Here is a 26,830-nt window from a genome sequence, read left to right on the forward strand (position 1 = left end):
CTTGGGAGTTGAAGATTTATTAGCAGCTGCCAATCTTTCAGCCTGTAATTGGCCTCAGGATGTGCTCATTGGCAGCAATTGGACTTTTATAGTCTTAAGGACAGGTCAGTTTAAACACAGCCTTACCTTTTGGAGCAGAAAACACATCATAAAATGGTCCTGTTATTATAAAGAAGGTTATCCTGCAATGAGCAATAGCATAGGAGGACCGCTTGATGTATAAACAGTATTCGTGGGTACATATGAAATAATTATTACCCTCCTATCATACGTACCCATTAAGGGTTGTCTTTGGAAAGTCTTAATCATCAGATGTCGTCCTTGTACAGTTCCAAGTCAGGTTCATCCCTTTTATAACCTAAACTGAGAGGTGATGACATCTGACGGGTGGATTAGTCTAGCTCGATCCTCTTCAAAGAGGTGTCGCTCTGATGCTGCAAAGGTGTCTGATATGTCAATTCAATCACAAAAAGAATATCGAAAAAGCCTGCAGTTGGCCCACTGGGTGGCGGTGGTTTACTTCTGCAGTACTTCTGGAAAATACACTGCTGCACATTGCCCTCCATTGCAAGCTGCTAATGGGTGGTCTAAATAAATGCACCCCTGTAAATGAAGAAGAAACTGTGCAGTTGCAGCCATTTTTGCATTGTAGCTCAGTGCGAGTAGGGACTTGTGTGTTTTTAATCAATTCTCGGAATGTTGGCATCGCTGGTGAGATCACATTTATGACCCATTCCTAGTTGCACTTGAGGGCATTAAGAGTCAACTCCAGGGACTTGCATAAAAAATCTAGGGTGACCCTCCAGTGCAATACTGAGGGAGGCTGCACTGTTGCGGGTGCTGTCTTTTGGTTGAGGCGTTAAACTGAGGCCCCACCTGCCCTTAGGTGGATGTAGGTGATCCCATGGTACTGTTTGGAGAAGAGCAAGGGAATTCTCCCTGCTCTCCTGGCCAATATTTATCCCTCAACCAACATCACAAACAGATTGTCTGTTCATTATCACATTGCTGTTTGTAAGAGCTTGCTGTGTGTTTCCTACATTACAACAATGACTACACTTCCAAAGAACTTCATTGACTGAGTGTAAAGTGCTTTGGAATCTCCGAGATTGTGGAAGGTGCTATATAAATGCTGATTTTTTTTTTCTTTAATGATGTAGCCTGGAACTGAAGTAGTAGCTAGACCAGGTAAGTTTGTTAATGACAGCTTTGACCATTGTCATGGCTATTTCATCTGGGATCCGCCCACAAATACTTGGATTTACTGAACTCCAGTTTTTTTCCATTTTACCATGGGGGAATTTGAACTCTCTGGATTGCTCATCCAGTAACATAACCATTAGCCAGTATTTTTGTTACCTTTCTATCCTCTGTTACATGTATGCTTTAGAAAATAACCAGGGTGTGGCCCTATCTTCAGGTTCCAATATCTCAACCTTTCCCGGCAGTCCCAGAATTCTTACACTCGTTGCACTGACTACCCACAAACCCTTTGCAGTTTCATGGAGAAATAGCAACTTGGCTTCCAGTCATGAGGCTGGGGGGTTGGAGCTGGTGATTAGGATGGTGCTGGTGGTGGTCAGTGCTCCTAGTGCAGTTTCTACCACAGGCCATTAGCATTGACTGCCTGGAGCCTCAGGAGATTCCAGTCTGTTAATGCTGATGGGAAAATTCAGGTTGGTGGAGCAGTTGGATGCAATTTTTGAATGTAGAAGAAAAAAAATGAATTCCCTTTTTGTTTTCTGTTGGTGAAGTACTTGGACATTTTTCTCCCTGCTTTAATGTAGTTTTTCTTTATGCTCTAACATTCCCTCATCCTCCTGCTCCCCAACCCCCACCAATACTAGCGTCCAACCATTAGGAGGTGTGGGGGAGCACGGACTGGGCAAAGGATTGGGTGGTTTTGGGGAGGCGATGCATAGCCTCCTTTGGTCATCTCTGTCAAGTGCTGAGATTAGAGATCGAGCACCCCATTGGGCTGGGGATTCGTGGGTGTGAACCTGAATAATTACCAACTCCTGGCACCCATTGGACCTTTTGATATTGTCTCCCATGCTCTCCTGAAGGAGCTGACTCTTGTTGCTTTCATGGCTGCAGGATGCCCTTTCATACCTTGCTAGTTAACCTTGTTTGAACTGAAGTGTTGCCTGTGGAGACCATCCCAGTTGAGCCTCATCTCTACACGTGTGCACTTGCAGCTGGAGTCATTGGATTATGCTCAGAAGCAAAGACCATGGCCAATTGTTTTCCCTCCCCTCCCTAGTCTAAGGGTGCTGAGGCCAAGGGCAATGTCTGTTCTGCCACCCAGCTGAAGCATAGACCTGGGATCAAACCTGGGACTTTCTGGTCTGCATGGCTCCCTCCTGAGTCAGCAGGGGTGACCCTTCAAGTTTTTGAATGGATTGGCACTTCACTGAAGGATGTTAAGACAGTGTGCAAATATTAATTGTCAAATTCTGTTCTTTTTTTAGATCCTATGGGAGGAATGGCCCTGCCAGTCCATATCATGTTCAAGCTGGCTATGTCTTCGCTCCAGCAAGTAGTGCAAATGACAGTGAAATCTCCAGTGATGTCATGACGGATGATTCGATGTCAATGACGGACAGTAGCATGTAAGTATGATATCTGCCATGCCTTAACATTTGGTCCTTGTTTACCAATTTTCTTTCAAGAACAGGTGGCTTTGAGTCTGACTGCACTAGGGCTGATGTCCTTGTCCCTCACCCTCTCCCTACTCTGTCTAAGTGCACCCTAGACAGTGCACTGTGGGAAATTAATGGATCTGAATCCACCCAGTTTTCTCATTCAGATCATTACCATGCCCTGGATATCTTGGTGATACAAGAATCCCAATCCCCTTCCCAGGATTGAGTGTGTGCCCAAAATCAGGTGACAAAACTTGACCACAGACCTGGGATTGAACCTTGGACTATCTCTAGTATCTAATCAGTATGGTGTAGAGAAATAGTTGAGTTTGAGGGTACTCTGAAGCTGCTGTATAGGCAAGGAGTTCAGGTTGCTTCAGAAACTTTTGTAGAGTTCTTGGATGGTGCTATTGCCCATGACTCACTGCTGTCCTACTATGCTGTGCTTTAGTTACTTGATGTTATAGTGTATATATGCTTTTGGTGCTGTAATCCTAGCCTCAACCCGTCTGCTGCTGAAACCCTCATCCATGCCTTATTACCTCCAGACTTGACTATTTCAGTGGTCTAATGGGTGGTTCCCTGTCTTTCACTCTTCATAAGCCTCCACTGCCCTACCTCGTGCTAAATCCTGTTCACCCATCACCCCTCTGCTCGCTGTCCTACATTGGTTCCTGGTCCAACAATGCCTCAATTTAAAAAATTTTATCCTTGTGTTCAATTCTCTCCATGGCCTTGCTCCTCTATATCTCTGTCACCTCCCCAGAATCACAGAATTGTTAGTGCAGAAGGAGGCCATTCGGCCCATCATGTCTGCACTGGCTCTCTGAAAGAGCAATTCCCTCAGTCCCATTCCCCTGCCTTCTCCCATAACCCTGAACATTCTTCCTTTTCCAATAACTGTCTAATTGCCTTTTGAATGCTTCAATTGAACCTGCCTCCACCACGTTCTCAGGCAGCACATTCCAGACCTTAACCACTCTCTGCGTGAAAAAGTTTTCCTCATGTCACTTTTGCTTCTTTTACCAAATACTTTAAATCTGTGCCCTTTCGTTCTCGATCCTTTCACAAGTGGGAACAGTTTCTCTCCATCTACTCTGTCCAGGCCCCTCATGATTTTGAATACCTCTATCAAATCACCCCTCAGCCTCCTCCTACAACCTGTCAAAATCTCTGCATTGCTCCAAATCTGGCCTCTTATCCATCCCTGATTTCCTTTGTCTCACCATTGGCGGTCGTGCCTTCAGCTGTCTTAAGATCTAAGCTCTAGAATTCTCTCCCGAAACCTCTCCTCCTCTCTTTAAAACCCAACTCTTTCAACAAGCTTTTGGTCACCTGTTTTAATGTCTCATTCTTTACTTCATTGTCAAATTTCATCTGATAATGCTCCTGCAAAGTGCTTTGGGATGTTTAAAAGGTGCTATATAAATGCTTCTAATAGTTGCTGTTGTAAAGGATCTAATGTCTTTATGCTGGTCCTACGATGGTGATTGACCGTGGCTGGGTTACGTGTACTGTTTTTTTTAAATTGGAAAATAGCAGTTATCTCCACTTGGGGAAAATAACACTGCCCAAGATGGGTCCTTTAGAACTAACTGCAACTCCACTACTACCCCTTATTTATACCTGTCCCCAAGGTCCTGCCTTTGGAACAGTGAACATAGCTTTGGTGTTGAGAACAGAATATGCCATGTGATCTTGGCAAAGGCACACTTGTGCATTGGCTTAATGACCATCCATATGTGCATGTTAGTATTCTATGCCTGAAGCTTTGGTACAACGTAAATGGCACTGATTTTTGTTTGCTAGATGTGAGCAACACAGGCAAGGCATTGTTTATTACTCTAAGGTGGTGCTAGTGGTTGGCCTTTTTGATTTGCTTAGCCAATTCAGAGGACTTTGAGCATAAAGAAACCAGTCTTTCCACACCCCACACCCGCACCCTTCCTGTCCTGAAGGCATTGAATTTGTTCCAATACCCAGGACAAGCCTCCTGTATGTAAATGAAAACATGGCTTGAAACATTGATGGCACAGCAAAAAAGTCCGGGCTTCAGGTCATCTTGGCTTGTAAATGGCAATGATTATTAAATGGTGATCCAGCTGGAGCCACAGGTGTTGTGGCTAAACCTCTTGTGCAATCCATCCTGGAAATGATGGAACAGCTGGGATTAAAGCAAAGTGACCTGCAGCAGGTTGTCATGTGTGCACCTCGTGGAGCTTTGGCCAGTGGCTGGGTGCACACCGGCTCTTGCAGGAGCACAGTTTCACCCTCAGCCACCCTTGCATCGAGTTTTACAGCAGAGAAGGAGACCATTTGGCCCATCATGCTTGTGCCAGATCTTTGAAAAGGGCCCCAATTTCTGCAGAGTCAAATAAGCCACAGTATCTCACTGTGCTCCCACATAAACAATGGCTAGTGGTGTAAGGGAGCAGGGAGTTACTGCTCTTGTTTATACTGGTACTTAGTATGACCCAACCACCCCAACCCGCTGAACATCAGTCCAGCCCAAGGCTGGTACACCAGTATCCAGTTAAATTGACTCCAGGTGCAGTTCAGTCCTGGGAGTGTTTACATTTGGTTCTGTTGGGCACTGGTCCAGAGAGTATCGTCCCACCTCAGTACTGTCTCTTGTTACTCAGAGATGTGATGAGACTTGAGGTAATGGGGCCTCAGGCACTGGCTGCACTGTCAAGACTTGATCTGGATTCAGTCTGACATGAGATTCAGAGATAAACTGGGAGGCAAGTCTTGGTTTCTAAGGAAAGTGCAACCCCTTGTTTAAGGGCTCTTAATCACAATAGTGCACATAGTGAAATGGCTGGCTGAAACGGAGGCCAGTCATATAGAATCATACAGTTCGAAAGCCATTCGACCCATCTGGCCTGTGCAAGTCCTTTTGAACTATTCAATTATTCCCACTCCCTGTTCTTTTCTCATCGCCCTTTTTAAAAACTTTTCAAGCATATCTCCAATTCCCTTTTGAAAGTTACTATTGAATTTGCTTCCACTGCCCTTTCAGGCAGCGCGTTCCAGATCACAACAATTTGCTGCGTTTATTTATTTTTTTTAAATTCTCGGCATCTTGCATCCAGATCTTTTGAGTATTTTAAACCAGGATATAGAGCAGAAAGATCCCAATATTGACTTCCAGTCTGTGTCAGACCGGGTGGGGAGGTTTTGGGGCAGTGTGTCAGTGGGGGTTGAGGGGGTGGGGGGCAAGTGTGACAAGTGGGGGAGGGGCAGAGTCAGTGGGGGAGGGGGGAGTGTGTCTGACGGGGATGGAGGGGTGGGGGGGCGGGGGAAGAGTGTGTCTCGGGTGGGGTGGGGGGGGAGGCAGACAGGCTACAAAAGGGCCCTTAGCTGTGGAAGTGGCATAAGAAAGGCAGCAAAGTGTGCACCTGTGATAGTAACTGATGTGATGCCCAGTATGGTTCAATGTCAACACTTGCAGTCTAAGCTGGAGTATGACTCTGGGGCATGAGGGCCCTGAATCAGCACCCATTTGCTGTTGGGCGAACGGAATGGAGGGGGTTACAGTGTGTTTAAAAAAAAAACGAACAAACTTGTGACTGAAATTAACTGGTGAAAGAGTGACACAAAAACAAGAAATGCTGGAATCACTCAGCAGGTCTGGCAGCCAGTTCCGGGAAAGAAGGGTCACTGACCCGAAACGTTAACTCTGCTTCTCTTTCCACAGATGCTGCCAGACCTGCTGAGTGATTCCAGCATTTCTTGTTTTTGTTTCAGATTTCCAGCATCCGCAGTATTTTGCTTTTATTTTGGTGAAAGAGTGAGGTTGTTGCTGGGAGTGTCAGGGTGAATATCTGGGAGTAAGAATTTTTAACTGTTATGTAATCCAGAGACATTTCTTGTTTGATGCAGGTGATTAGGTTTCACTTGTATCCTATTGGTTATGAATGACAAGTCACTTACTACTTAAGCAGCATCTGCTGTTTGCACTGTTGAAATTCCTCAGTAATATAGTGGAAGTGGGATCTTCCTCAGTATGAATGGTACTCTGGAATGGATGGGTCCAGTGTGGCATTTGTTAATGTGGAGAAGGATTTCCTAAGGTGTGTGTGTGTGTGTGTGTGTGTGTGTGACGGACTGTGTGTGTGTGTGACGGACTGTGTGTGTGTGTGACGGACTGTGTGTGTGTGTGTGTGTGACGGACTGTGTGTGTGTGTGTGTGTGTGTGACGGACTGTGTGTGTGTGTGTGTGTGTGTGTGTGACGGACTGTGTGTGTGTGTGTGACGGACTGTGTGTGTGTGTGTGACGGACTGTGTGTGTGTGTGTGACGGACTGTGTGTGTGTGTGTGTGTGTGACGGACTGTGTGTGTGTGTGTGTGTGTGACGGACTGTGTGTGTGTGTGTGTGTGTGACGGACTGTGTGTGTGTGACGGACTGTGTGTGTGTGTGTGTGTGTGTGTGTGTGTGACGGACTGTGTGTGTGTGTGACGGACTGTGTGTGTGTGTGACGGACTGTGTGTGTGTGTGACGGACTGTGTGTGTGTGTGTGTGACGGACTGTGTGTGTGTGTGTGTGACGGACTGTGTGTGTGTGTGTGTGTGTGTGTGTGTGTGTGACGGACTGTGTGTGTGTGTGTGTGTGACGGAGTGTGTGTGTGTGTGTGTGTGACGGACTGTGTGTGTGTGTGTGTGTGTGTGACGGACTGTGTGTGTGTGTGTGACGGACTGTGTGTGTGTGTGTGTGTGTGACGGACTGTGTGTGTGTGTGTGTGTGTGACGGACTGTGTGTGTGTGTGTGTGTGTGACGGACTGTGTGTGTGTGACGGACTGTGTGTGTGTGTGTGTGTGTGACGGACTGTGTGTGTGTGACGGACTGTGTGTGTGTGACGGACTGTGTGTGTGTGTGTGTGTGACGGACTGTGTGTGTGTGTGACGGACTGTGTGTGTGTGTGACGGACTGTGTGTGTGTGTGACGGACTGTGTGTGTGTGTGTGTGTGACGGACTGTGTGTGTGTGTGTGTGTGACGGACTGTGTGTGTGTGTGTGTGACGGACTGTGTGTGTGTGTGTGTGACGGACTGTGTGTGTGTGTGTGTGACGGACTGTGTGTGTGTGTGTGTGACGGACTGTGTGTGTGTGTGTGACGGACTGTCTGACTGACTGTGGGTGTGACGGACTGTGTGTGTGACGGACTGACTGACTGTGTGTGTGTGTGTGACGGACTGACTGACTGTGTGTGTGACGGACTGACGGACTGTGTGTGTGTGTGACGGACTGACTGACTGACTGTGTGTGTGACGGACTGACTGACTGACTGTGTGTGTGACTGACTGTGTGTGTGACTGACTGTGTGTGTGACTGACTGTGTGTGTGACTGACTGTGTGTGTGACTGACTGTGTGTGTGACGGACTGACTGACTGTGTGTGTGTGTGTGACGGACTGTGTGTGACTGTGTGTGTGACGGACTGTGTGTGACTGTGTGTGTGACGGACTGACTGACTGACTGTGTGTGACGGACTGACTGACTGACTGTGTGTGTGACGGACTGTGTGTGACTGTGGGTGTGACGGACTGTGTGTGACTGTGGGTGTGACGGACTGACTGACTGACTGTGGGTGTGACGGACTGTGTGTGACTGTGGGTGTGACGGACTGACGGACTGTGTGTGTGACGGACTGTGTGTGTGACGGACTGTGTGTGTGACGGACTGTGTGTGTGACGGACTGTGTGTGTGACGGACTGTGTGTGTGACGGACTGTGTGTGTGACGGACTGTGTGTGTGACGGACTGTGTGTGTGACGGACTGTGTGTGTGACGGACTGTGTGTGTGACGGACTGTGTGTGTGACGGACTGACTGACTGTGTGTGACGGACTGTGGGTGTGACGGACTGACTGACTGTGTGTGACGGACTGTGGGTGTGACGGACGGACTGACTGACTGTGTGTGACGGACTGTGGGTGTGACGGACGGACTGACTGACTGTGTGTGACGGACTGTGGGTGTGACGGACGGACTGACTGACTGTGTGTGACGGACTGTGGGTGTGACGGACTGACTGACTGACTGTGTGTGACGGACTGTGGGTGTGACGGACTGACTGACTGACTGTGTGTGACGGACTGTGGGTGTGACGGACTGACTGACTGACTGTGTGTGACGGACTGTGGGTGTGACGGACTGACTGACTGTGTGTGTGTGACTGTGGGTGTGACTGACTGTGTGTGTGAGTGTGTATTCTCCAAATAATGTGAAATATTTAGCAGGCTCCAGGAAAGCAAACTAGGCCCAAGGCAATGCAAATTTTTTTCTTAAAACATACACTGTGGTGGGGGTGGGAAGTAGAAGGCATACATAATGCGCACACTCACACACACACTTATACCCATGAACAAAAAGATATGTATAAGCATGACGCCTGTCTACAGCCAAACACAATTACAAATACTAAAGGAGATGAGATGGCATTTAACAAAAGGCACTCTGAAATGAATGGATCTGTTTTTTACTGGCTCCAGTTTAGTGTCAACAGGATATTTCTGAGCGTTAGTCATTTTTGGACTGAGACCGGGTCAGCTGGGATCGTGAAATATCCGAGATTAGAAGCCTTTGCGGCAGAGCCAGTGGTGGATTTATACAGCTGAGAAATAAAAGTGTATTGTGGATGAAAGGTTTAACTGAATCACTTTCAGCCTATTGTTAACCTAAGGGAGTTTAAGAGGGGGGATGGGTGGGGGTTGTGTTGTTGTGGTGGTGGGTATGAAGGCTGCGGGCTGCTTTGAAAATCACTTGCTGGAGTGAATGGGAGTTGGCTGTAAAGCAGCATTTGAAAGGAACCCTTTCTGGTTCTTGATTTCACAATAGGTGGTCAGTCTTGGCTGAGAGGAGCCGGGGGAAGCTTGCTTGATTAAACTGATGGGGATTTATTTCTGTTGGATGTCGAGGGGAGGGTGAGCAGAGAACTTCTTTCAGTGACACATGGCCACTCTCCCTGGTGTGTTTTATATTTATGTTTAAACGGGAAACAGTTGATTGCAAAATCAGATTTTACCTTGGCTTTTTTTTTTTGAAAGCCCTTAGTTTTGACATCATTTAATCATTCAGAAAAGCTTTCGGCCCTCAACCTGTATATAATCTTTACCGTGTGCAGTTCTAGGAAGCATCATTACTGTATGAAAGCAAACTGGGCCTGGTGTGCTAAATAGCTTCCCTTAAATGTTGGGCAGTTCTGACTTTCAGCCCTCACCTTTGCTGCCCCACCCCCACCACGAGCCCAATAAAAATGCAGACCTGCTTAACTCTTTAACTTTTTGTTAGTCAGATCTGTTTTTTTAAAAAACCCCTAACTTCCACACAGTGAAGGGAAGGTTTGATTTGAGCCCTTATCCCTCCCCTCTCCACTGCAAGACTTCAACATTATAATGGAGGCTGATGCTGCAGTGCTGTACTGAGGTAGTGCTGCTCTGTCAGAGGCGCTCTCCAGAATGAATCATTAAACTGAGGCCTTGTCTCGCCATGCTGGTAATTCAGGCAGACTATTAAAAAGAGTCTACAGTGCTGCTTCAAGAATGAAGTAATTAATATTGTTGCTTTTTCTGAGATCTTGCTATGAGCTCATTGAGTGCTCAGTTTCTCTACATGACAACAATGGTGGGAGTTCAAAGTAATTCATTGTATGCAAAGTGCATTGAGATGTTTCTGGGAGATGTGATAAGGTCTTTTTGAAATTATATATATATAAAGGTCCTGTGCTCTTTGTAAATGGGAGCTTGCCTGCAGTGCTCTGTACTACTACCTTGTCATTGAGCTAATTAAATCTGGAGTTTATTCTGCTCCTCATCCCCTGCAGAAACACAGATTTGCACACATAACACCTGCTGTGTTACAGTCTGTTTGGAGTGGGCGAGAGCTGGAAACGTAAATAAAAATGCAGCTCTGTAAACTATTTTTTAAAAATTTAACAGCACAGGATGCACAGCAAGAAATGAGTAATTTGCACAAACAGGCCATCACAGTCTGACTTTGTCTACACTGGGGGTGTGGGGATTAACAGAAGGCAAAACAAACCCTAATTAACAACACGTAGAGGCACTGTAAACGCAGGGATAAATGAGATGCAGAGGCAATCTCTCAAATCAGAGTTTACTTTCCTGTTTAAAATAAGGTGCGATGTAGATTTCTCCTCTTCACCATAATCAGGGAAAGGCCAGAGCTGATTTTTTTTTTTCCTCTCTTCTCTCTGGTTTATATCTTATTTATGGATTTAGTTTTGACGCAGGGGGCAGGCTCACTGTGCAAACTTCAAACATTACCTTATCTTACAAACCAAGCTTTTGATGTTGGCAAGATCAGAGGCTTGCTTCAGAACTGCTGCCAACTGAAGACTGCAGGCACATATGCGCATGAGTTAGAGCCTTTCAAAGCTGCAGAGGAGCTGCATCATGGTCAGGTCATGCACATCTGGGCCTTAAACGGTTGGATAATTGGGCCTCTTTTAAATGGCAGTTGATTGGTGCCTGCAACACTAAATCAATAAGCTGCCAGAAACAGATCGGGTGTCCCGTTTAAAGGCTTATTTAAAATACTGCTCCAGGAAGGTTTCAAAGCTTGCCTCAGGAGCATTGTTAGAATAGTAGGCCCGAAAAGCCTAAGATTATTTCCACATCCAGATTCACCAGGCAGTGACTGCTCGTTGTGCTTATTTTGCTACAAGAAGAAAAAACCTTCGCAAGTCAATATGCTTTCGGTAGTTTAAAAAAAAAATATCATTTCAATTATTCATACACGCACCACCATCACCAGTCCTGCATATATGCAGGACTTTGGTAAGGTACAGCTGGTAATATTCTCTCTGGACACAGTCCAAGTTTGAACAGTTGAGAAGTGCAATGTGCTGCTGATCAGGCACCCTTCAGATACATTTATTTTTAACAGTTTGAATTTGTGGGTAAACAGTCTGCCAGAAATACCCTGATTGTGATTGTGTAGCTTGAGCATATCTGAAGTGTCACGTCATAAATTGCAGATGCCCCTGAGTGTTTATAACACAAAACTTGGACAGCTTTGTGCCCATGTGAACATTTCACATGCCTGCTTTGCTGAATCTCACTTAGACTCAGTTATTGAGATGGTGATTGTTTTCTGACAGATAGTTGGCACTCCATCATTGGCATAAGGCAGCTGTTTTCAATTGTTAAACTCCAATGTTATTTAAACTGGGCAACATCATTTTAATCAGCTGAGTTATGTGCTTTATCCCAGTGGTTTTGGGGTGGGGCGGGGGTAGAAAGGGCTGAAATTTGATTTGTCTCCCGTTGTGTTTTTAAGTGTTCAATATCTCGGTTGTGTCACACTTATCCTCATGAGCAAGAAAGGTGTGCCTGTTGTTTGAGGGGAGTGTGGACATGCCTTATCTTGGTTTCATTCTTATCTCACTAATCATAGTGAGAGAATCACTTGTAATGGCTTCTCTTCCCACTCCTGCACATTGCCTCTGGTATCCCTAATGGATCTATCCTTAGGGCCCTCCTATTTCTCATTTACATGCTGCCCTTGGCAACGTCATCCAAAAACGTGGTGTCATTTTCCACATGTACGCTGATAACACCCAGCTCGATCTCATCACCATCCCTGTCGACTCCTCCACTGTCTCTAAATTGTCAGACTGCTTATCCAACATCCAGTATTGAATGAGCAGAAATTTCTTACAAGTAATATTGGGAAGACGGAAACCATTGCCTTCCGTCCCTGTCACAAACTCCATTCCCTAGCCACTGATTCCAATCCCTCTCCCTGGCAACTGAGGCTGAACCAGACTGTTCACAACTTTGGTGCCATATTTGACCCTGAGTTAAGCTTCCTACTGCACACCCTCGCTATCACTCAGACCGTCAATTTCCACCTCCATTACATCACCCGACTCCACCCTTGCCTCAGCTCATCGTCTGCTGAAACACTTATCCATGCCTTTGTCATCTTGAGACTTGATTTATTCCAACGCACTCCTGGCTGGCTCCCATGTTCTACCCTCCATAAACTTGAAATTATAAACAACTCTGTTGCCCCTGTTTTTTTAACTTGCACCAAGTTCCACTCACTGATCTCTCCTGTGCTCCCTGACTGACATTGGCTGCCCAGCATTTAAAAAAAAAAAATTCTCATCCTTGTTTTCAAATCCCTCCATGGCCTCACCCCTCCCTATCTGGAACTTCCTCCAGCCCCACAACATTCCAAGATACCTGCACTCCATCAACTCTGCCCTCTTGAGCATTCCCAATTTTATTCACTCCACCGTTGGTGTCCGTGCCCCAAGCTGCCGAATTCCCTTCCTAAACCCCTTCGGCTCTCTTTTCTACTTTAAGATGCTCCTTAAAACCTACCTATTTGACCAAGTGTTTAGTTGTCTGTCCTACTATCTCCTTACGTGACTCTGTCAAATTTAGTTCTATAACACTCCTTTGAAGTGCCATTATTATGTTAATACTTAGATGTTGAAAGGCTAGGTCTTTTTTTTTTTGTTCAAAGGATGTGGGCATCACTGGCAAGGCCAGCATTTATTGCCCATCCCTTGTTGCCCTTGAGAAACTGAGTGGCTTGCTAGGCCATTTCAGAGGGCATTTAAGAGTCAACCACATTGCTGTGGATCTGGAGTCACATGTAGGACAGCAGATTTCCTTCCCTAAAGGACATTAGCGAACCAGATGGGTTTTTACAACAATTGACAATGGTTTCATGGTCACCATTAGACTTGCGTTTTTGTTTCATTTTTAAAAAATTATTCAAATTTCACCATCTGCTGTGGTGAGATTTGAACCCATGTCCCCAAGGCTTTGGGGACCAAGCCTGGGCCTCTGGATTACTAGTCCAGTGACATTGCCACTATGACACCACCTCCCCACCTTATTGTGGGAAGGAAACAGCAAGAAAAAGAACTTGCATTTCTGCAGCGCCTTTTGTGTCCACTGGACGTCCTAAAGCTCTTTACAGCCAATTAAGCACCATTGAAGTGTAAGACTGTTATAATGTAGGAAACTCAGCCGCTAATTTGTGCACAGCAAGATTGCACAAACTGCAATGAGATAAATGACCAGATGATCTGTTTTCGGTGATGGTTGTTGAGGGATAAATAGTGGCCAAGACACGAGGGAGAACTCTTTCTCTCTTTCCCCCCCCCCCCCCCCTGCTGTTCCTCAAAATAATGCCATTGGATCTTTTTATATCCAGCTGAGACCTGGGCCTCGGGTATTATATCTTGGCCAAGAGGTAGCACCTCCAGCTGTCCAGCACCTCCGCAGTTCTGCACTGGGAGCATCAATCTAGATTATTGTGCTCAAGTCTCTGGAGTGGGATTTGAACGCTTGACCTACTGCCTTAGGCAAGAGTGCTACCCATGGACCACATTGCCCTTGCATGACCCCTAGTGGCCATCCAGTCTGGTGGCACTGTGGCAGGAGCCTCTGGGTGTAGTTAGTGAGTGACCTGTGGGCAGGGGGTGTTGGAACTGATAGTAACTGGCTAACAGATAGAAGGGTTCATAACCTGGAAACCAAAAACTGCACCCTACAGTCTGCCAGGCTAGGCCAGCCCATTAGTGGTTGTAGAACGTGGAAGGAGGAAGTCGGCAATGACGGGGACTGTGAACATCCTACAATAAAGCACTGCACCCCTGTTAAGAATTAGATATTTATGGTGTCCGTTTCGGCAGTTCTAGGATCTGTCCCTTTCCTGGTCTTGAACTGTGATTGAGAAGCGACAGTTTTGAAGGCGACAGTAGCTTCTGTGACCTGAAACTAAGCTGAAATTGATGAGCACAACGCTGAAAAGGGAGAAGCAAATTAACAAAGGCAGTGAAGAACAGGGGAGTGCACAGGGGATGAGGGGTTGTGAATGTGAAGGGAGTGTGCATGGCGGTGGGCATACAGGGTGACTGGGAGCTTTTCAGAATGCCTGCTTGCTCTGGATAACATGCAAAACTTCAACATAAATCCTCTCATTCTGATGAATGTTTTGTTTTGTAGAGATGGGATCCCTCCTTATCAGCACAAGAAACAGCAACAGCGGGAAATGCATCGCAGTGTCAAAGCCAACGGCCAAGTCTCACTACCTCACTTTCCTGTAAGTATTCACCGCCTCTGTGTCCTGTTTTCTCTATACCCCTCACTCCTTAAAACCTACCTCTTTTTGATCAAGCTTTTGGTCACCCGTCCTCATAGGTTTAGAGTGATCCACATAAAGAGCTTTTTGATTTACACTCCTGTGACACATCTGGGACATTTTATTATATTAAAGGCGCTATATAAATAGAATTTTTTTTTTTACAATGCAACATTTGGGGTCTGTGTATCAATGTCATTTCTGACAGATTCCACACATCGGGGTGCTGCAATACATAAACATGAGTATATCACAGGGCACATTCACTGCTCCACTGTGGTTCAAACTATGTAAACTTGGTGCAAATCTCCCTGGTGTGACCTCCGCTCTGCTCTGGGGGATGCTCACAGATGTGCACCTGTGTATTTGTGGATTGCTCGCTGCTCAAGAGTGGCACTGGTCACCAAACCAAAAGTATTTAAAAATGAAATCGGTGCTCTATGTGATCTGATTAGCATCAGTTGGTGTAGTTACTGAGCCATACAGAATAGGACCGCACGACCTTCCATCCAGTCACTGTTGAGTTACCTGATGGTTGGGCTCCAACGCTGACCTCAATGTTGCTAACACCACTGACTGCTCCTGGAATGTGTGTTTGTATGTACTTACACACGTGTCAAGTGACGATTCTATCGGGCTTTCTTGATAGTGAAAGTGATTTTGGGTCGAAATCACTGAGCTCCCTTCCTAACAGCACTGTGGGTGTGCCTACAGCACATGGACTGCAACGGTTCAAGAAGGCAGCTCACCACCACCTTCACAAGGGCAATTAGGGATGGGCAACAAATGCTGGTCTTGCTAGTGATCCCCACATCCCGTGAAAGAATACAAAAAGTTTGACACCTGGGGAAGAGGTCACATTAAGAATGACCGCATGCAACCCGGTGATACTGAACCCCAGCGAGAGTCATCTCTTCCCAAGAACATACGATACACTGCACCACAAATACTTTGGACAGTTCACATAGTCCCTGTACCCGAGAGTGCTGTGTGACTTTGGTGCTGACAAACTTCAAGGCTAGTACTATGTTCACCTTGATGTGTGTGATCAGCAGATTGCCATTGTACGTTACCAGGCCTTGTATAATTTTCTTGCTGCACTTTCTCCCCCCTCCCCATTGCTGAACTTTCATACCTCCCTACCCAAGAAGAAAAAAATCTTTGGCACAAAATCTCTTTTTCAAAGGTCTCTGAAACTGTTGTCTCCAAAATGTGTTTTTTTTTTCCCCCTTAAAAAAAAATTGAAAACAATGTAAGTTCTATTGCCTGAGCTTGTAAATGAGATTATTTTATCCTGGGACTCCCAAATCGACATTCTCTGCCAGGCTATGCTTTGATCAGGAGCTGAATAGAAGACGGCTAGTGTGTAAAGTGACAACTTCCAGCAGAGCTACTCCTTTCTCTGCCCCTCGCATCATTGCTGCTGCTGTGCGGTTGCCTTAGAGAAGGTTTTTTTTGCTTCATTGGGTGGGTATGGTGCCCAGCTTAAAAAGATGAGAGCCATGGGGTAGATGTTGGGGGGAGTGGGGGTGTTGCTGAGGAGGGAGGGAGAGAGAGAGAGACTGACGGGAAGAAGGGATGATCTCTCTCTCTCTTTCATGTTTGTCAAGGCTGGTGCAAGCCATGCCTTGCCTTGCGATTCTCTGCTCTCGATTCACATAACAGATAGCCTCCATTCTCCCTTGATAGCTGCAGCTTTAGGCTGCCGAGCCCAGCAGTGTAGCACAAGTAGCCTGCAGCTGATTCTCTTCACACTGTACAAAGAAGACAGAAGTGGAAAGTGAGGGAGTGAAAAAGAACACAGGAGCTGTTGAGCCAACAGATCCTCAAAGCTACCCAGCATGCAGCCAGGAAATAAATTACCACATTTTCTCTGATCTGCACCCGTTTGACTCCATCTTTCCTCCATCTTTTTTTTTTAATTTTCGTTTTCTGTTTATAACCCACTTCAGTTAAAGATTCTTCCCTCCCACCTTCATGTTTTTTGATGTTAGACAACACCCTTTGAAGAAGCTCGAGACTCTATGAAGCTACTGATGAGCTGGTTGTACTACAGAGGGAATGAGCAGGGCAACCAACTGCTCTCGCCCTAGGCCACTGCTGCTGGGAAGGATGTCGCTCCATGAGGTCACTGTAAGAAGCTCATAAAATCCCCAGCTCGTCGCAATGAGCAGAGAAACTGGCTTTATCCAAACACACAAGCGTATTAAAAGAAAAAGAACAAAAGCATCACTTCTATTTTCTTTTGCTTGCTGGCGATCTCTCGCTCTCTCTGTCTCTGTCTCTCTCTCTCTCTGCCACCTTCCCCTCTTTCCCCAAAATGTGCAGGCTGAAAGCTGGCTGCTAAATGTTGTCTATCTGTTGTTCTCTTGTTCCATGTAGAGAACTCACCGCCTTCCGAAGGAGATGACGCCTGTGGACCCGGCAGCCTTCGCCACTCAGCTCATCTCCCGACTGGAGAAGCTCAAGCGGGAGCGAGACACCATGGACAGCTTGGAGGAGAGGCTGCAGCAGATCAAAGAGGTAAGGACGTGAGCTTGCCGAGGGACTGTCGCCTCTAGAGCCCGTGGGCGGGTCAGGAGAGGGGAAAGTCATTTTAATTCTGCGCTCTTAAAACTTGCAACCCCCGCCCCCCCACCACCCAGGAAAGATTGTATAGTTTCAGCTTGGCTGAAATCAATGGGTTTTAAAACACAATCAGAATCATTATACTGTGTGAAACATTACTTTCCTCTGTGTAACTGTGTAATTTTGTTCCATTTGTTTATACCAGCCAGTCCCAATCAGGCAGTGCAATCCCTTTTAAGATGCTGATGGGGAATGAGGACAGTTTGATCGAGGAGATGGAGTGCCTGCACTATAATGAGACCCACTCTCAGTGTCATATCGAGTACCATGGGGCTGGGGCAATGTCTATTTATCTGGGCTGGGGATTGGGAGGGTGTAATTTTAACTGAACGCCAGCTTCACCACACCCCCCCCCCCCCCCCCACACCATCAGTGAAACTGATGGGACTGGGTGCAACACTGGTTTTCCACCCTGCCAGATTTCACTCTCCATTGAAGTCAAAGCAGGATATCAAACTGGCATTCCACCAATCCTATGGGATTCTACCCTTGAGAGTTTGGTTAAATTAAGTCCCTATAGGTTGCAGCATTGGAATTGGCCGTGGGTGAAAGCTGGTTGGAGGGAGAGAGAAAGCAGGACGTTACATCCATGGAGAAAAGTTGTGCAGGTTGGTGAAGGAAGACTCCGGAGGGATCTGTCAATGAGTTTGGGGACAGGGAGTTCATGGGAAGGGCGTAAGGGGGGGGGGGGGGGGGGGGGGGCGGGGCGGGTGATGAGCGAGACTGTGTATAGGACAGCAGTCGTACAATGGCAATTAGAGGGTGGGAGAATGTTAGACGGGCTGTGGGGGAATGTGATGTTGCAATTGTTTTGTAGATGCGGTGACTGCTGTCAGTGAATATTAAAAAGCTCATTTCTGTCTGACTGCAGGAAGAAGGTGAAGATGGTGAACTCTCCACAGTAAAAACACAGACTGAGACAGAACCTGTAGCCCCCCAGCACCAGCTATCCCCACTGAGCCTCCTGCCCTCCGGAAGCTGTGACGAAGACCCACAGACCATCCTGGATGACCATTTGTCAAGGGTGCTGAAAACTCCAGGCTGCCAATCGCCAGGAGTGGGGAGATATTCTCCTCCCTCCCAGACAGCAGACTGTCTGCGGGGGACAAAGGTTCAACAGGCCCTGGGGCCCCAGGCAGGACCTCCGGGGGTTTCTATCAAAGGATGCGTCTCCAAACAGGGCACCAAGTACATCCACCATCATTACATCCACCATCACACTGTTCCCAAGACAAAGGAACAGATTGAAGCTGAGGCTGCTCAGCGAGTGCAGTGCCTGTGTCCGAGCAGCACAGACTATTGTTCCTACACCAAGTGTCGCAGTCACTCGAAGGTCGAAATGCCGGCGCTCCAAGTGGAACAGTTCACCTTTGGGTAAGATCTCGTCCTTTTCCTTTAAAGTTTTACCTGCCCCACCACCTCCTCGGGGGAGGGGGGGGGGGTGGAAAACGGGCTCCCTCTGCTAAGTTTGTGTATCAGTGAGCTGCTTCACCATGGTGTGCATCACAGCTCAGCCTCAGGCTGTCCGCCCTCATGCCTGGGCATGAGCACTGCTGGCCATCAGGATGGTGCTCAGTAGCTCTGGCCGATGGATTTTTATTCCCTCTTTCCCCTGATCCAGAGGCACTGAGGCCAATTCTAGCAAAGTCCACATACCAATCCAGGAGAGACCAGCACAGACCGAGGTGAAACCTGCAATCTGCCGGCCTCTCTAATTGAGGAACACAGCCAGCAGTACACTAACCAAGCAGAATAAACGTACAACATACTAGTAATGATATATGTGCCAAAACTGAGCATGAAGTGATGGTGACTGCCTTCAATGACCCCATGTAATTGTTCTGCATTCTCTCTGTGGTTCACACGGATTTATAACCATGGCGAATCCTGTCCTTTGCTGTTCTTCTGATGGTCTGTAGGAGGTGAAACTGAGCTCAGCCCCTGGGCCCCTGGCCCCTCTGGCACTGGGCTCTGTCCCCCTCTCTCACATTTTTCCTGTTTGCAGTCATTGTGTGTACTCTCATTAACCAGTTAACATTCTGAGTACAGTCATTTTTTTTATGTTCTTAAAAACAAATATTTTAAAAGTAGACCAACATCATCCTGCCCCCATCAGACTCCTTTTTACTGACCAGGACTGTGTCGGCTGTGTTGCCCATCGCGGGGCTGTGGGGCAGCTGAGTTGTGATATTTATGGCTCCAATCACTCACCGACCCACAACGGCTCCTGGACCTGTGTGGGGAATAATCGGAAACCCTTTGCCATACCAGTGGCTGATGTGCTTGTGACCTGCCCATTTATCTGGGTTAATCTGAGGAGTGAGGGTGTTGAGGTTCTGTGACAGCCAGAGGCCTCAGCAGGTGGGCATTGTTGACAAGTGAGCACTGGTGGCAAGATGCCTGACCCTTGCGGTCCCTCCTCATGCAGCATCTGCACCCACACCCAGCAGCACCACTGGATAGCAAACAATTGCAGTAAAACCTGGGTGGATGGAGTCAGGATACAGATCAGCTGTGATTGAACTGAATGGCAGAACAGGCTCAAGGGGCTGAATGGCCTTCTGTGTTTTTAACTCCCCCTGCCCAGGGAGAGTCATAGCTCCTGGTTTGATCAATTGATGCAGTACAGGGTTGGTGGGAAGGTGTCCATGGAGCATTTGACTATATAACCCACTGTCGGCAATTGGGAGAAAGTGTTAGTTAAAGAGAGGTGACAAAGTGGGAATGGGAGCGAGGGAACAAGGCCTGGTGTATCCTGGGGTTCACTTTGTGGCCAGCACTGAGCCACTGGATCACAGCCTGGGCTACAGGCAGCTGTCCTCCATGTTCCTGGGTTGGTCGGAGAGTCTGTGGAACTGTATCTGAGTGTGAGCCAGCATTTTCAGGAGGATGGAGTCAATTGTGGGGTTATTAAAGTTAACAAGTTAATAAATGGGTTACAGGTGGCCCGCATGCCTTGAAACAGGAGAAGCAAAGGCCTTTCCACTGACTTACCTCTCCCTCTGTTTGGCCTCCAGCAGTAGGAGCGGTTCCCTGCCCAGGAGGAGCTCGCAGGTGACAGACTGTGTCGGCCCAAGTATCAGTGATGGAGCTCTGCCTCTCTCCAGTCCCCAGCTCCCCGGTGAGGAAACAGACCGGGCACAGAATGTGTGGCAATGGATGCTGGAGAGTGAACGACAGCCCAGCAAACACAGGCCCCACAGGTAAAGGCTGAGCACTGCCTGGGATAGTGACTGCTCGCTGTACAGTTGAGTGTTAGTGTATCTGTGTGGGTGTGTGTTTGTGTGTGGTGGGGGGGGGGGTTTCCCCCTCGATCACCTGCAACAGCTATTAATTCCCCTCAAATCTTCAGAGTGTTTCCTCTCAAGACTGAATAGGTTGGATGATGTAATTTGAAAGCAGATATAATATGGGAAATATACCCTTTTTTTTGGTTTGCTGATTCACATTCTATTTTGATGGGCAAGGAGCTGTCAAAAAAAAAACACAAACTGCCTGAAAACTTCACTAGGGGAAGGCAGTGACTTTACTGAGCTACCCAGAACATTGAGGTGCCAGGTTTGATCACTAGTCCATGCTCAGAAAAGTTGACTGCAGCTGGGACCCGTACAGTTGACCACAGTGACCACCCCCGGCTAGCGAGCAGAAAGATCCCACATGTGCCACCCAAGGGCTCCAACACCCAGTGACCTGTGACAAAAGCATGTGCTTGAGAACAGTCAGATTGGGATGGAGCACGATGCCTCCCAAGGTCATACAACCTACCAGCGCTCAGCTGTTTTGAGCTCATGCGCATGAATAATCGGGCTGTGAAGGAGTGGGGGGGAGCTGGCAGGTAGGAGAGGTGTGACTGATTATTGATCGTGGGTCAAAGAGCTGGAAAGGTAACGAGCAATTCTCTCCCACCAGTATCCAATGTATGAAGAGAGGGAGCATCACAGATGGTCTGAGGGGCACTGGAGCTGAGCACACCAGCCGGCAACACCTTGGCAGTAACCACCAGTGGGGCAATGCTCAGCCATCCCACCCCTTCATTCAGGACCCTGCCATGCCCCCACTACCCCCACCGAACACTCTCGCTCAACTGGAAGAAGCACGTCGCAGACTGGAAGAGGAAAAGAAAGTTTCCAAAACTCAGAAGCAAAGGTACCAAGTTCACATTTTGTTGTTCTTGTGTTACAAGGGATTTTATCTTTGACCCCTCACTGACTGCCCCCCCCTTCGCTTTTTTTCTCTCTCTCTTTCTCACTGACCTTCTCTTTGATTATTTTTAAGGTACTCGACATCGAGTTTACAGCGGGACAGAAATCATGGAGCTGTGTCACAGGGAGTGAGCCTGTCTCTGTCTAGTGCTGGTCTCCTCACATCTCCTATAGAAGAGTAAGTAACTCACCCTGTCTTCTCCACTTTGGGAAGATCTGTCCACACTCACTACACCACCCCCTTGATTTTCTCCCCTTTTTTTCTTCACCTCCCCGCAGTAGATACTACCTTGTGGCAAGGTCCTGCTCTGTGTGCTGCATACCATTTAATAACGAGGCAAGTGGCTGCTCTTCATACATCAACATGGCTGCTGATCCTTAGGCTGCTATTTAACTGCTGGGAGCATCACAGCTAAGCCTAAACTGATGCCCCATTCCAGTAGGAGACACTGAATCAGGAGTGGGAACCCTGGCTGATACTCGCCTTCCAAACTAGGGCCACTTGGGGGCGATGTAGTGTCGAAAGAGACCAACTGACACAAGGGGGAGAGTCACTATTGGTGTTAATAGTGGACGAATCTTTAACACGTTGGCATGACATTGTTCGCTATTAATTGTGCCATCTCAGTTCAATAAATTAATACAAATCTGGAATTGAAAGCTAGTCTCTGTAATGGTGCCATGAAACTATCGATTGTTGTAAAAACCCATCTGGTTCACTAATGACCTTTTTAGGGAAGGAATCTGCCATCCTTACCTGGTCTGGCCTATATGAGACTCTAGACCCGCAGCAATGTGTTTGACTTTGCCAATAAACCACTCCGTTGTCAACGGCAATTAGAATTGGGCAAAAAATGCTGACCTTGCCGGCAACACCCACATCCCATGAAGGAGAATAAAAAAGTCTCTTTTTTTTTCTATCTCTCTTTCTCCCCTTTTTCTTTCTCTCTCCTTTTTCTCTCTTGCGCTCTCTACTACCACCACCACAACCTCCTCTCTCCTCCCCCCCCCCCCCCCCCACCCCCCCGTCTCAATCTGTGGCAGTGAGTTTGTTTGAAGTCGCAGTGAACCAACTGACTGTACCTTTTTATTTTTAATTGGATGACCTTAACTGCACCAGCTGTTTTTTCCACTGACTCCTTCAGAGACCCCAGTGAACAGAATGAGATGGAAACTAAAATATTAGTTTGCTAATGCCCCAGGACTCTGTGATCTCTGTGATTGGGATTGAAGGCAGACAAGTCCCCAGGACCTGATGGCCTACATCCTAGGGTCTTATAGGAAGTGGCAGCGGAGATAGTGGATCCATTGGTTATAATATTCCAAAATTCCCTGGATACGGGAAGGGTTCCAGTGGATTGGAAAAATGCTAATGTAACGCCCTTATTCAAAAAGGGAGGGAGACAGAAAGTAGGAAACTATAGACCAGTTAGTTTAACATCTGTCATTGGGAAATTGTTAAAATCCATTATTAAGGAAGTAATAACAGGACATTTAGAAAGTCAAAACGCAATCCATCAGAGTCAGCATGGTTTTATGAAGGGTAAATAGTGTTTGACTAATTTGTTAGAGTTCTTTGAAGATGTAACAAGTAAAGTGGATAATGAGGACCCTGTAGATGTAGTATATCTGGACTTCCAGAAGGTATTTGATAAGGTGCCGCACAAAAGTTTAATACACAAGGTAAGATCACATGGGATTAGGTGCAATTTATTAACTTGGATAGAGGATTGGCTAACCAACAGAAAACAGAGAGTCGGGATAAATGGGTCTTTTTCTGGTTGGCAAGATGTAACTAGTGGGGTGCCACAGGGTTCGGTCCTCGGGCCCCAACTATTTACAATCTATATTAATGACTTGGATGCAGGGATAGAAGGTACTATAGCCAAATTTGCAGATGACACTAAAATAGGTTGGATAGTAAGTTACAATAAAGAAATAAGCAATTTACATATGGATAGGTTAGGTGAATGGGCCAAAATTTGGCAGATGGAGTTTAACTTGGATAAGTGTCAGGTTATCCATTTTGTTCGGAAGAATAGACAGGCAAATTATTATCTAAATGGAGAGAAACTTCAGAGTGCTTTGGGTGCAGAGGGATCTGGGTGTTCTCGTGCATGAATCGCAGAAAACTAGTATGCAGGTACAGCAGGTAATAAGGAAGGCAAATGGAATTTTGGCATTTATTGCTAAAGGAATAGAGTATAAAAGTAGGGAAGTGTTGCTGCAACTGTACAAGGCGTTAATGAGACCGCACTTGGAGTATTGAGTACAGGTTTGGTCCCCTTACTTGAGGAGGGATGTAGTTGCATTGGAGGCAGTTCAGAGGAGGTTCACTAGATTGATTCCAGAGATGAGGGGTTTGTCTTATGAAGAGAGATTGAGTAGTTTAAGCCTTTACTCTCTCTAGTTTAGAAGAGTGGGGCGGCACAGTGGCGCAGTGGTTAGCACTGCAGCCTCACAGCTCCAGGGACCCGGGTTCAATTCTGGGTACTGCCTGTGCGGAGTTTGCAAGTTCTCCCTGTGACTGCATGGGCTTTTGCCGGGTGTTCCAATTTCCTCCTACAGCCAAAGACTTGCAGGTTGATAGGTAAATTAGCCATTGTAAATTGCCCCTAGTGTAGGTAGGTGATGGGGAATATGGGATTACTGTAGGGTTAGTATAAAATGGGTGGTTGTTGGTTGGCACAGACTCAGTGGGCCGAAGGGCCTGTTTCAGTGCTATATCTCTAAATAAAAAATAAATAAATGAGAGGAGATCTAATTGAGGGATATAAGATGATTAAGGGGATTGACAAAGTAGACATAGAGAGGATGTTTCCTCTGGTGGGGCAATCTTGAACGAGAGGTCATAGTTTTAGGATATGGGGTAGCAGATTTAAAACAGAGATGAGGAGAAATTACTTCTCTCAAAGGGTCGTGAGTCTGTGGAATTCACTACCCAGAGTGCGGTGGATGTCGGGACATTGAGTAAATTTAAGGAGAAGATGGACAGATTTTTAATTAGTAATGGGTTGAAGGGTTATGGAGAACAGGCAGGAAAGTGGAGTTGAGGCTGAGATGAGATCAGCCATGATCATATTGAATCAGCTCGAGGGGCTGAATTGCCTACTCCTGCTCCTAGTTCTAATGTTCTTATCTGATTGATTGTATAATGTAAAAGGCATTCTGATCCAGCCCTGCCTTTCAGCAGTGATTTTGTTTTTGTAAGAGATTTCCTGAGCTAATCTGTGGTTTCACCAAAACGTTATCAAAACTCTATTTGAGTTCACACCCAGCTTGTCCTCCACTTCTCACTTTTTATTAGCACTGTGAGATCATGTGTTTCCGCAACTAGGTATCCTCGCCCTTTTATTACAGCTCATTTCTGCTTTGGATCAGTGTGCATACACAGCATAGGCAGGGTAAATGCTTCCAGAGTAAAAACCCTCAAATTGTTTTCACCTGATTTCTTTAGGTTGTACCCGTCTCCATGTCTCGCCTGCGAGTGACCCTTTCCTCCCCCACCCCCCCCAGTTTGCAAGTGACCCATGTGATAATGCCTAAAGCAAGTGTTCCTACGAACAGTGACCATGAATTGTCTGCTCTGCCAATTCCAATTGTCCAGTTCAACAGGTTAGACGAGCAGGGCTACATTTGAACTGACCACTGGGAGATATGAGAGTGATGTGGTAGTAGACAGGAGCAGGTGGGCCCTGTCATACATCACTGACTACCCTGCAGTGTGACAGGACATCGTAACCATGTGGCGTCTCCTCTTTCAAAACCTGCTCATTTGAAGAAACCCATCATATTGTCAGCAAGCTTTCAGTTCTGGGGGTTGGCGGAGGGGGAGGGGGTTTCCTGTTCCCCACCCACCACTCATACCTGCAGATATTAGGGACATGGAGTAGTGATCCTGCCTGAATTGTACCCCTCCCTAACCCTAAACACTCTCCTATCTCATTGGCAGCTCTGCCTGCGATCAGCAAACTGGGCACAGAGCCAGGGAAGTGGTGTCTGGGACCCGGGACCCTCCTTATCAGTGGTACTCAGCTCCCTGCTCACAACCTGCACTTCTTTTCTTGGCTTTTGATGCCAGTGACCTGGTTAATTTTTTGTGTCTCATTTATCTTCACAGGCACAAAGCGCCAAAGAAACAGGCAACGCCGGCACATCCGGCCCAGTCCGGTGAGCTGGTCGTCACTTACTTCTTCTGTGGAGAGGACATTCCATATCGGAGGATGATAAAAGGTCACAGCCTGACCCTGGCCCACTTCAAGGAGCAGCTGAGCAAGAAAGGAAATTACAGGTATTGGACTGTCAGGATTTCTGGGCAGCATTAACCAGGGAGGGAGGAGTGGGGGGTTATGACTGGGGAGGGGTGGGGGGAATGTGACTGGGGGGGGGAGGGAGGGGTGACGGGGGGTTGTGACTGGGGAGGGAGAGGTGTGATTGGGGAGGGTGACTGGGGAGGGGGGGTTGTGGGTGGGGGGGGGATGTGACTGGGAAGGGAGAGTCTGTTATGTGTTTGAGTGTACACAGCCTTTTACTGCTCTTCTCAACGGGGCCTGCTGCATGTATGTTCCTATCGGCCAGGTGTGTTGCAGTGATGGGGAAGGCTGATCTTCTGACATTAGTTACCGTGTTGTATTGACCTATACTTTTAGTCAGTTAGTGGCCTGTGGCCTCAGGAACTCCCGGTCTGCCAATAACTCATTTAAAAGTCTAATCCGTGTTTTCAAATCTCTCCATGCCCTCTCCCCTCACTATCTGTGTAATCTCCTCCAGCCTCAGACATCTCCAAGATTTCTAGAGACCTCCAATTCTGGCCTCTTTTGCATCCCCAATTTCATTCATTCACTCTACATTGGCAGCTGTACCATCAGCTGTCTCGGCTATACGTTCTGGAATTCCCTCTCTGCCCCTCTACCTCTCTTCCTTTAAGATGCTCTTGAAAACCTACCTTTTTCACCTTTTATATCTCCTTCTGTGGCTCAGTGTCAAATTTTGTTTGATAATCATCCCTGTGAAGCACCTTGGAATGTTGTATATTAAAGGCGCTATATAACTGCAAGCTGTTGAAACAATAAGTTTAAACTCCTTGGGGTCTTTGTTTATTATTATATATGTAATAAAAAGCCTTTACACCAACATTGTGTGTTTGGGAGGTTCTTTTCCATCTTTGTTTTGAGACTGGTCTGGTCTGAGATGAAGGTGTGGGTAACTCCAGTGAAACAGCCTAACTGAG

General features: G+C 46.9%; 1 protein-coding gene across 3 annotated transcripts in view; it reads left to right on the forward strand.

The window, feature by feature from the left end:
* Positions 1 to 26,830, forward strand: part of axin2 (axin 2 (conductin, axil)) — a 40,692-nt gene that overhangs the window by 8,071 nt on the left and 5,791 nt on the right. The window contains exons 3-10 of one of the 3 annotated variants that reach the window (XM_068058510.1): positions 2,472 to 2,612; positions 14,635 to 14,731; positions 17,153 to 17,293; positions 18,270 to 18,772; positions 20,416 to 20,601; positions 21,308 to 21,544; positions 21,674 to 21,778; positions 25,721 to 25,891. In XM_068058510.1, the coding sequence (XP_067914611.1) occupies positions 2,472 to 2,612; positions 14,635 to 14,731; positions 17,153 to 17,293; positions 18,270 to 18,772; positions 20,416 to 20,601; positions 21,308 to 21,544; positions 21,674 to 21,778; positions 25,721 to 25,891 (1,581 nt within the window). The remainder of the gene's footprint in view (positions 1 to 2,471; positions 2,613 to 14,634; positions 14,732 to 17,152; positions 17,294 to 18,269; positions 18,773 to 20,415; positions 20,602 to 21,307; positions 21,545 to 21,673; positions 21,779 to 25,720; positions 25,892 to 26,830) is intronic. The other 2 variants (XM_068058511.1, XM_068058512.1) reach the window with 2 other exon arrangements.

This window comes from Heterodontus francisci, chromosome 26 (genome assembly GCF_036365525.1).
Source record: "Heterodontus francisci isolate sHetFra1 chromosome 26, sHetFra1.hap1, whole genome shotgun sequence".
Classification (NCBI taxonomy): Eukaryota; Metazoa; Chordata; class Chondrichthyes; order Heterodontiformes; family Heterodontidae; genus Heterodontus; species Heterodontus francisci.